This window comes from Bufo bufo, chromosome 1, assembly GCF_905171765.1.
Source record: "Bufo bufo chromosome 1, aBufBuf1.1, whole genome shotgun sequence".
In the NCBI taxonomy this organism is placed as follows: domain Eukaryota; kingdom Metazoa; phylum Chordata; class Amphibia; order Anura; family Bufonidae; genus Bufo; species Bufo bufo.
In genome coordinates, this window is record NC_053389.1 from 710,901,647 (window position 1) to 710,913,727 (window position 12,081).

General features: G+C 40.3%; 1 protein-coding gene across 2 annotated transcripts in view; it reads left to right on the forward strand.

The window, feature by feature from the left end:
- LOC120985983 (probable E3 SUMO-protein ligase RNF212) overlaps nucleotides 1-12,081 on the forward strand; it is a 48,846-nt gene that overhangs the window by 16,534 nt on the left and 20,231 nt on the right. For both annotated transcript variants that reach the window (XM_040414238.1, XM_040414239.1), the window contains exons 6-7: nucleotides 9,295-9,344; nucleotides 9,517-9,587. In XM_040414238.1, coding sequence (XP_040270172.1) covers nucleotides 9,295-9,344; nucleotides 9,517-9,587 — 121 coding nt within the window. The remainder of the gene's footprint in view (nucleotides 1-9,294; nucleotides 9,345-9,516; nucleotides 9,588-12,081) is intronic.

A 12,081-nucleotide genomic window follows, 5' to 3' on the forward strand; every position in this document is an offset into this window, starting at 1 on the left:
GGCTCTATAAATATATCACATGATCCACCCCAGCCGATAAACACTGGAAAAAATTAAAATAAAAACTGTTTAAAAAAAAGCTATTTTTGTCACCTTACATCACAAAAAGTGCAACACCAAGCGATCAAAAAGCCGTATGCCCCCCAAAATAGTACCAATCAAACCGTCACCTCATCCTGCAAAAAAAGAGACCTTGGGGGGCGGAGCCAACTGAGCATGGTGGAAGACGTGTGAGCTCTGAGCTCCTCTCCATAGCACCCGACCAACAGCCTTTTTTACAGCTCTGACCGAATCGATAATGGGCAAACTCAACAAGGAGAGAGGTGGAGAGGTCACCCAGTCGACCAAGGTGAAAAAGTCGCATGGAGACTTGAATAAATGCATCTACAAGAAGACGGCGTCTCCAGCAGTGAGGGGGAAGATGGCGGCGGCTGAGGAAACTGCCGCGGCTCTGGACATGGAGTCGGATGACGCTAGCTCATGTGCCCCGTCGGACCTGCCGGAAGATTCGGACCCTGCTCCGATTACCAGAGCCTTCTTACAGCACTCCCTACAGCAATCTTTGGCCCAGGCGTTGTCACCAGTGCTGACGGAGCTGGCGGCCATTAGAACGGAGGTAACACACGTGGGGCAAAGAGTGGAAGCGCTGGAAGATTTCCAGATAGCAGTAGTACACCATAGCAAAGGCCTCCAAAATCAAATGAAGTCTCTCAGTTCCCAGGTGGATAACGTATACCTCCACTTAGAGGACCAAGAGAATAGGGGGAGAAGGAAGAATGTGAGGTTAAGGGGCATGCCCGAATCAGTGGCGGCAGAAGCACTATTGGACAGTGTCAGGCAGATATTTGCCATGCTTGTAGGAGAAGAGCGGGCTGAGGTTATCACCATCGAAAGGGCGCACAGGGCGCTTAGGCCTAAACCTGCTGCAAGCGACCCGCCAAGGGATACAGTTTGTGCCCTCTTGAATTATCTTGACACAGCGGCAGTTCTCAAAGCGGCAAGGGAGAGAGAAGAAATAATCTATGAGGGGAACAAAATCCTGTTGTTTCAGGACTTAGCAGCTAGCACCCTAGCAAAACGCAAGGCGTTGAAACCCCTTACAGCTGCATTGAGGGAGAGGAAGCTGCCTATGAGGTGGCTTTTCCCCTTTGGACTTAGCACCACAATCAATGGCAGACAGATAATAATCCGTCATCCTGATGATCTCTCCAAGATGTGGGAAGCCCTGGAGATTTCGCCTCTGGACATACCGTCCTGGCTCCCGTCTGCCAACATGGAAAAGTTACCAAAGCTTGCGGCACCATCACCCTGGCAAGCGATGTCCAAACAAAAGTACACCAAGAAGAAGACACTGACAGGGGACTGATTTGCTTCCCGTTGTTGTTAAAGAATCCAGGTTTATTATCTCTCGCTGTTGTTGTTTCAGTGAGCGCCATTTTTCTCCCTATTTTATAAGTAGGCATTATAGTGCTTGAAACTCGTTGTTTCTAATGTTTAATAGTGTTGATAAATGCTATTCCAAGCACACTACTTTTATATTCTACATGATGTCACTTTGAGACCGAAAGTGTGGTTTTGCTGTTTGAGCTTACTGCAGATATTGAGGAGATGGGTGATGACATCTTCCCTGTCTCTTTAAACTGCCTGTCAGAATCAAAGGTTAACAGGTTTAAGTTATCGGTCAGTTTGATTGCTAATACTTAAGAGGTCGGGTGAGTGGTACATCTAGATTTTTCTAGTAGTCTCTACCTATGTCCCCTCCCCCAATCTCTTACCTTAAACATGTCATTGCTAAATTGCGCATTGTAGCGCCTATGGGGCTCCTAAGCCCTTTTATTCTGTTGATATTTGTTTTATTGTTTTTTGCTTTTATTTTTCTGAATCGAGCTTTAAGGTTCACGAACACCAGTCTTAAAAGTAACACAAGCCTTAAATCCCATTGATATGGCACACGTCACAATTTACTCACTAAATGTGAATGGAATGAACATCCCACAGAAACGCAGTCAGGTTTACCACACCCTTAGGAAAGAAAACCCTGATATTGTGCTTTTACAGGAAACACATTATAGACACGACCACGTCCCCAACATGTCCAGTAGACACTTCCCAGATTGGCATCATGCCACCCACTCCTCGGCATCAAGAGGTATCTCTATCGGTTTTAGCAAAAACCTCCCATTTAAAGTGACAGCAAAGTTGATAGATCCTAATGGAAGATTTCTATTTATAAAAGGGAAAGTCCTTAACTCAATGATCACTATAGCTGCTATATATGCTCCAAATAAGGGGCAAGTTAAATGGCTTATTCAGATGCTAGAATCTTTGAAAACCTTCACAGAAGGGCTCTTGATATTGGGTGGAGATTTTAATCTCACACTGGATCATGAGATGGACTCCACATCTGCCACACCCCATATTTCAGAAAAACAAAAGCGTAGATTACAAATTGCTTTGGCGGAGGGGAATTTATCTGACGTATGGAGATTACTTCACCCAGAAGTCAGGGACTTCACCTTCTTTTCTAAGGTCCATGGCTCTTATCAGCGCCTGGACTACATATTTTTATCCAATATTGCTATACCCGCAATTAAAGAGACTTCCATAGGATCTATCACGATTTCGGATCATGCCCCTGTGCTGTTGAAGATATGCCAGGGAAGACCTGGACATGGAGGCTTAACTCAACTTTGTTAGAAGAAAAAGAACACAAGGAAAAGATCAATAAAACACTCATAGATTATTTTAGTCTAAATGAGTCCCCGCAGACAACGTGCCCGATTTTATGGGAAGCCCATAAGACTGTAGTAAGGGGGGAATTTATTAGCATAGGTGCCAGAGTTAAAAAACAGAGGACACAGATAATAAATTCCCTGCTCTTGCAGATTTCCACGCTAGAAAAGCTTCATAAAACAGATCAGACGGAGGATGTACTGAAACAACTGAAATCCTACCTTGTCTGCCAATGATAAGACAAACCTGTTGAGACCATTTACAGAGGAGGAAGTTACTAAAGTCCTTCAAAGCATCCCTATCGGGAAAAGCCCAGGTCCGGACGGCCTCCCCATTGTATATTACAAGAAATTTGCTGATGTACTGAATCCGCACTTTACTAAACTGTGTAATTCTCTCCTCAGTGAATAATAGGTCGTCAGCAAATGGCAGCATTTGCTGACGACCTATTATTAATGGTCACCAATCCTATTGAGGCGATGAAACATATACTAGAGACCTTCCGTGTCTTTGGGGAAATCTCTAATTTTAAAATTAATTTAGAAAAATCTGAGGCCATTGGAGTTTCTTTGACTCCCACACAAATGAGAAAGTTGAAGGATATGTCCCCCTTTAAGTGGCCATCCACAGCGTTAAAGTATTTGGGAGTGATGATACCAGCCAATCCTACCCATCTGTTTCACCTGAACTACCCACCACTATTAGCTAAAATCCAAGTGTTTCTAAATAAACCCTTGAAACCCAGGATTTCCTGGATAGGCAGGAAAAATGTTATAACCACATATATTCTGCCACAAATGCTATACCTGTTACGCTCTCCCCCAATAGAAATACCTAGATCCTTTCTGGACAAAATAAGGTCTATTATTGGTAAATTTTTATGGGCTAATAAGAAAGCTAGGCTGCCATTCTCCCTGCTCACCAGGAAAAAGAAACATGGAGGGATCTCATTACCTGACATGTATGCGTACGTGCAGGCAATTCATCTAGAGAGATGGTTAGCTTTAGCTAGACAGAAAGAACCTCCCCTGCATGTGCGTATGGAAAGAGAAATACTAGGGAAACAAGGTGCATGTCTGCTATGGCACAAAACCCCTTCTTTGGGTCCACTGGGACTCATAAGTGCCATTACCAAGGGCACTATTAAGGAATGCCAGAAGTCACCTGCACTGAATCTTAGTAGAGGGGGATTATCCCCGGTTATGCCTCTTGATGTATTACCCTATACTCTCTCGGACAAGGTGATGGAGGCTAGCCCAGTTTGGGACTCAGTGTCTGAGTTCAGAATAGGAGATCTATTGAAGTTAACTTCCACCTCTGATTTCTATAAATCTCTCAGTGGTGAACCGCCGAGAGTTGGTTCAGATATACAGAGATGGGATTTTGAAGTTACATGTAGGAAGTTTCTTTCTTCTAATCGCCTGCAGAAGGTTGACCCCTCTTGGCTGGAGACCATGGTACTGCTACCAAAATCACCAACTAAGGGCCTATCACTAATATATCGTCAGATTTTAGAAAAAAGAGGAGATTTGGCCCCTTCTTACATAGGTGATTGGGAAAAAGAATTAGGTATTAGTTTAGATAACTCGAGCAGATCCTTCATTATGTCACATTCGCATGGATTCTCTAGATGTGTCAAAGTGCAAGAGAACTCACTTAAAACCCTCACTAGATGGTATCGTACACCTAAATTTCTATATAAAATCCACATCAGTAACTCGAGTGAATGCTGGAGATGCTTAGAAGGTCTAGGTAGCCTTTCCCACATATGGTGGTATTGCCCGAAAATTAAGCAATTCTGGAAATTAGTGGAGGACACCATAAATAAGATCTGCCCAGGACATTTATCACTCACTGCTTCCCTAGTTTTACTATGGAAACCAGAAGGCAAATTTTTTCCCCATAAAAAAAACTTTCAGACACATATGATTGCAGCGGCCAAATTACTCATCCCAACATTATGGAGAAACCCCGATCCACCTAGTATAACAATGTGGTATGAAAAAATGAATCACATATGTAGAATGGAGGAGCTAGCGAGCTGGGAAAACCATAATAGACAAGGTTTTCTGGACACTTGGGAACCATGGAAGTTGCATATGGAAACTCAACAATGAGAGTAAATACAACCTAGATGTATGTACTGGGGTTCTCGTTCTTCCCCTACTCTTCTTCCCTCCTTATGAGGGGGTTGGAGTGGGTGAATTAGGAGACCTTCTAGGGGTTAACAAGAGAAGATGGAGTTGAAAGTCAAACAACATATCATCTACAGGGATAAGTATAAATTTGTGTGAAAGGATTGTGTATCCAGACTAAAATATAATATAGTGATCTTGACCAAAAGCTATAAAGATATAGCTTCTATTGGAGTGAACCTACTCAACATTTCAATGTATTTTATTTTTATACATCGATTCAGTGTTCTATGTGTTTTATGTTTTCTTACTTGTGAAAAGACTTTCACTACAGAACTTTTGAATTAACAATGTATGTGAACCGTATGTCTCATAATGCGTGATGAGTCAGGTTGGAAGACTATTGCTTAAATAGGAAACAGGTTATATGTGTGACATGCGATGTAATTCTTTACTGACCAGTTGTTCTGGTATGCTTCTTTCTCAAAAGTACTTAAATATTTGTAATGTATGATTTATTTTGTTGATAATATATTAATAAAAAGAGAATTATTAAAAAAAGAGACCTTACATAAGACAATCGCCCAAAAAAAAAAAAAAAAAACTATAGCTCTCAGAACATGGAGACACTAAAACATCATTTTTCGGGTTTCAAAAATGCAATTGTGTTAAAGTGAAATAAATAAAAAAAAGTGTACATAAATATCACATGAATTAACCTCACACAGTAAAAAAATAAAAACAAAAACAGTGTCAAACACCTTACATCACAAAAACTGCAACACCAAGCGATCAAAAAGGTGTATGCCCCCCAAAATAGGACCAATCAAACCGTCCCCTCATCCGGCAAAAATTGAGATCCTACTGAAGGCAATCGCCCAAAAAAAGAAATAAAAATTATATGATTCTCAGCCAGTGGAGACACTAAAATATTCTTTGCTTCAAAAATGCTATTATTGTGTTAAAGTGAAAAAAAAATAAGTCAATATCGCCGTGTCCGTAACAACCTGCTCTATAAAAATATCACATGACCTACTGTAACTCCTCAGATGAATAACGTAATTTAAAAATAAAATAAAAACAGTGCCAAAAAAAGCCATTTTTTGTCACCTAACATCATTTAAAGTGCAACACCAAGCGATCAAAAAGGCGTATGCCCCCCAAAATAGAACCAATCAAACCATTATCTCATCCCACAAAAAATGAGCCCCTAACTAAGACAATCGGTCAAAAAATAAAAAAGCTATTACTCTCAGACTATGGAGACACTAAAACATCATTTTTTTTTTCAAAAATGCTATTATTGTGTAAAACTTAAATAAATAAGAAAAAGTATACATATTAGGTATTGCCACATCCGTAACGATCTGCTCTATAAAAATATCACATGACCCTCAGGTGAACGCTGTAAAAATAAATAAATAAAAACTGTGCCAAAACAACAAATTTTTTTGGTCACCTTGCCTCATAAAGTGTAATAATGAATGATCAAAAAATCATATGTGCCCAAAAATGATACCAATAAAAACGTCAACTCTTCCTGCAAAAAATGAGCACCTGCACAAGACAATTGGCAGAAAAAATAAAATAAAATATGGCGTTCAGAAAATGGAGACACAAAAACATATTTTTTTTCCAAAAATGCTTTATTATGTAAAACTCAAACAAACAAAGTAGACATATTTTATATCACCGCATCCATAGCAACCTGCTCTATAAAAATAGCGCATGATCTAACCTGTCAGATAAACGTAAAAAATAAAAACTGTGCCAAAACAGACATTTTTTTGTTACCTTGCCTCACAAAAAACATAATATAGAGCGATTAAAAATCATATGTACCCCAAAATAGTACCAATAAAACTTTCACCTTGTCCCCTAGTTTCTAAAAATGGGGTCACTTTTGGGAGTTTCTACTGTAGGGGTGCATCAGGGGGGCTTCAAATGGGACATGATGTCTAAAAACCAGTGCAGCAAAATCTGCCTTCCAAAAACCATGCGGCAGTCCTTTCCTTCTGTGCCCTGCCATGTGCCCTTAAATCAATTTACGACCACATGTGGGGTGTTTCTTCAAACCTCAGAATCAGGGTAATAAATGTTGAGTTTGGCTGTTAACACCCGATTAAAATGGAAAATCTGCCAAAAAAGTGAAATTTTTACATTTTATCTCCATTTTCCTTTAATTCTTGTGGAACACCTAAAGGGTTAACAAAGTTTCTAAAATCAGTTTTGAGTAACTTGAGCGGTGTAGTTTCTATTATGTAAGCCCAACAAAGTGACTTCAGACCTGAACTGGTCCTTAAAAAGTGGATTTTGGAAATTTTCTTAATTTTTTAGAATTGCTTCTAAAATTCTAAGCCTTCTAACGTCCCCAAAAAATAAAATGACATTTACAAAATTATGCCAACATAAAGTAGACATATGGGGAATGTAAAGTAATAAATATTTTATGAGGTATCACTTTCTGTTTTAAAAGCAGAGAAATAGAAATTTTGAAAATTGCAAATTTTTTTTAAAATTTTGGTAAATTTGGGATTTTTTCATAAGTAAAGGTGAACTATATTGACTCAAATTTATGACTGTCATGAAATACAATGTGTCACGAGAAAACAATCTCAGAATGGCTTGGATAAGTAAAAGCGTTCCAAAGTTATTACCACATAAAGTGACACGTCAGATTTTAAAAAAAATGGCCTAGGCAGGAAGGTGACAACTGGCCTGGGGTAGAAGGGGTTAAGAAATTTCCTCATATACCTTTTTAATCAGTAACATTTGGTGACCTAGTTTTGCTCATTACATCTATTGGCTCCACGTGTTCACATTGGAGATCCGGGTGAAAGTTGAAAGTTATCTGAACCCACTGATTTTAGCAGAAGCAGCTGACTGTTTACGGTAATGTACACATTAGGCTCCATTCACACGTCCGCAAATGGGTCCGCATTCGTTCCGCAATTTTGCGGGAACGGGTGCGGACCCATTCATTTTCTATGGGGACGGAATGGATGCGGACAGCACACAGTGTGCTGTCAGCATCCGCATTTGCGGAGCGCGGCCCCGATCTTCAGGTCCGCAGCTCTGCAAACGATAGAACATGTCCTATTCTTGTCCGCAGCTTGCGGACAAGAATAGGCATTTCTATAGGGGTGCCGAGCGGGTGTGTTGCGGATCTGCAATTTGCGGGTCCGCAACACACCACGAACGTGTGAATGGAGCCTAAAGCCTCATTCACACATCAGTGTTTTTGTCAGTGATTGGAGCCTCCACAGACATAAGGTATAAGGGAAAGATCTGCACCTGTTCTGTGTTTAGAGCCGCACCCGGTTTTGGCTCAAAATCACTGATGGAAATCACTGACCGAACACTGACGTTTAAGGCTAGGTCTACACAACGACATTTGTCGCACGACAATTTTTATAATGACAGTCTATGGTGTCGCACTGCAACATGCGACATGCTGCGACTGAGACGCGACAGTTGCAAAGAATCCATTCGAGATGGATTTTTCTGCGACTCTCGTCGCAGTCGCAGCATGTCGCAGTGCGGCACCATAGACTACCATTATAAAAATTGTCGCGCAACAAATTTTGTGGTGTAGACCTAGCCTAAGGCCTAGTTCACACAAACTTTTTTTTGCAAGTGTATGGGACGTTTTTTTGTGTTCCGTATACGGTCCGTATACAGAACCATTCATTTCAATGGTTCCACAAAAAAAACGGAATGTGCTCCGTATGCTTTCCGTATTTCCGTTTTTCCGTTCCGTTGAAAGATAGAACATGTCCTATATTTGGCCGCAAATCACGTTCCGTGGCTCCATTAAAGTCAATGGGTCCGCAAAAAAAAAGGAACACATATGGAAATGCATCCGTATGTCTTCCGTATCTGTTCCGTTTTTGCTGAACCATCTATTGAAAATGTTATGCCCAGCCCAATTTTTTCTATGTAATTACTGTATACTGTATATGCCATATGGAAAAACGGAACGGAAAAACGGAAACACAACGGAACTCAAAAACGGAACAACGGATCCGTGAAAAACGGACCGCAAAAAACTATAAAAGCCATACATTCGTATGAACTAGGCCTAATGCTACTTTCACACTAGCGTTTTTGCTAGATCTGGCAGGGTTCAGCAAAAACACTTCCGTTACTGATAATACAACCATCTGCATCCGTTACGAACGGATCCGGTTGTATCATCTGTAACATACCCAAGACGGATCAGTCATGAACTTCATTGAAAGTCAATGAGAACGGATCCGTTTTCTATTGTGTCAGAGAAAACGGATCCGTCCCCATTAACTTGTATTGGGGGTAATGCTGGATCAGTCTTCCAGAGCTGGTGATTTTTTTTTTCATGGAATCCCATATTTCTCTCCAAATACAAACATTTCAAGATGATCACATGGTAAACTTCTTGTTGGTTTAGATCGCAAAGCTAGAAGAGACAATTAAGGACCTCACACAACAACTACAGAGGTAAGATGGCTTTTTTGTCAGTCATTACACACCTTATTTTTTTGTGCTTTTCATTAGTTTTCATGGCAAAATTTTTATTATATTTTCTGGCCAACTCCTCCACATTTTATGCTTTGGACTTATTTATTAATTTAATGTGAACTCACTTTTATATCACACATTTCTTCTTAAGTTGTAGTTTAAGAGCTTCTCAGTCTTACAGTCGACTGCCATCATCCAGTTCATTAAGGAATATGGACCCAAGTAAGTTGAATTAAACATAATACGTATTCACAGCCAGACTCATATTTACTATAGTTTGCTTTCCTGATATTCAAATACTTGCTGCTCCAAGTCCGTCTCCCTAGTTTTCTGTTTTGTAATGAACATGACATAAAGGGATGAGTGCACATCCACAATGTGGTTATTCTTAAGTGAAGTGATGTTGCAGTATTACGTGATGTTACATACATGAGAAAGACCTGGGACCCAGGGAAGGATGACCCAGAGTAAGTAAGTACCACGCTGAATATTGAGCCACAATTACAAAATAAATGTGTATTTTAGGCTCTGCTCACAGTGGTGTGATGGTCTCTGTTTTTACAGGATCCTTGGCAGATATATCTAATCTGTTGTGATCCATCTTTTGTTTCTGGCTTCAGGTGGATCTATTACAATAAGTTGAGATCTGCTTGATTTGCACAATTTATTTATGATGTTTCCATTGGGTATCTCTTGATTTTTTTTTAATGGACAGAATATTGCTTTATGCTTCAAAGAGCAACCTGATGGAAAAGAACGAATCAAAGTGTAAACAGGACCTGACAAATGCTTTTTTCTCCCTGGCTGTGACGCTCTGCGCTGCGATTGGACAGCGCTAAAGCCAGGGAGAAGGAGACGTCTCAGTCTCCTCCTCATTTTTCCGATGCTCAGTATTAGCATACTGAGCGGGAGAAATCAAGCGGGGCACAGCCGGGGCATAGGAGGCATATTTTAAAAAATCAAGCAGTGTGGCAGCATCAGCAAGTATAGGTACAGTACAGACCAAAAGTTTGGCCACACCTTCTCATTCAAAGAGTTTTCTTTATTTTCATGACTATGAAGGCATCAAAACTATGAATTAACACATGTGGAATTATATACATAACAAACAAGTGTGAAGCAACTGAAAATATGTCATATTCTAGGTTCTTCAAAGTAGCCACCTTTTGCTTTGATTACTGCTTTGCACACTCTTGGCATTCTCTTGATGAGCTTCAAGAGGTAGTCCCCTGAAATGGTCTTCCAACAGTCTTGAAGGAGTTCCCAGAGATGCTTAGCACTTGTTGGCTCTTTTGTCTTCACTCTGCGGTCCAGCTCACCCCAAACCATCTCGATTGGGTTCAGGTCCGGTGACTGTGGCAGCCAGGTCATCTGGCGCAGCACCCCATCACTCTCCTTCATGGTCAAATAGCCCTTACTTTCAAAGTTTTCCCAATTTTTCGGCTGACTGACTGACCTTCATTTCTTAAAGTAATGATGGCCACTCGTTTTTCTTTACTTAGCTGCTTTTTTCTTGCCATAATACAAATTCTAACAGTCTATTCAGTAGGACTATCAGCTGTGTATCCACCTGACTTCTCCTCAATGCAACTGATGGTCCCAACCCCATTTATAAGGCAAGAAGTCCCACTTATTAAACCTGACAGGGCACACCTGTGAAGTGAAAACCATTTCAGGGGACTACCTCTTGAAGCTCATCAAGAGAATGCCAAGAGTGTGCAAATCAGTAATCAAAGCAAAAGGTGGCTACTTTGAAGAACCTAGAATATGACATATTTTCAGTTGTTTCACACTTGTTTGTTATGTATATAATTCCACATGTGTTAATTCATAGTTTTGATGCCTTCAGTGTGAATCTACAATTTTCATAGTCATGAAAATAAAGAAAACTCTTTGAATGAGAAGGTGTGTCCAAACTTTTGGTCTGTACTGTATATATCTCCCTTAATAAAATCGCATGAAAGGTCCTCTTTAAAGGGTTATTCTGGATTTTTACTTTTTTCATACTTGGTATTTTATTCTCTTGCAGTGTCAAGGATACTTACCTCTAGCAGTATCTCTCCTTCCATCCTGCTCATGTACTCTGCATGATAACGCCATAGGTGCATACAGTACTGTTAAGGTGGTCATATATATTAGTCTAAAGTTGATCACAACAAATAATTTCAACCAAAATGATTGTTTTAGCCAACTGATGACAGACCATTGGAAAATAAGTTGGCCATATTTAAAAATTTTCGGCCAATAGACTAAAGATATTTTGTTTGTCACCTATGTTATTGAACATGTATGACCAGTTCAGATCACTGCAATGGCCAATATGGACTAAAATATGTGTGGCTGTGTCTGCAAAATGATCAATAGTGGATTAAAGTGGGGGCCCAGAGGCTCCTGGGGGCTCCATGGCTGCTCAAAATACCTATCAATATTCCTGGGCGTCTCTAGGCCAAAACCCAGGGCCCCGCCGTTCACTCTCATAGACCACAGGCCACTAGACCTGAAGCCTATAAGTCATTACCCGTCAGTGTGTTTGCTTTTTGCTCAGAAATCTAGCTCTAAATCATATAAATCTATAGGTCAAAGAGCTCAGCTTCTCTCCCTCTATCATATCCTGATCTCAGTTAGGACAGAAAAAAATCACCTGACAAGTTCACTTTAAGATGGTTCTCTGCAGAAATAGTCCAAGTATTGATGATGCCAAAACAAACAAGAGGAA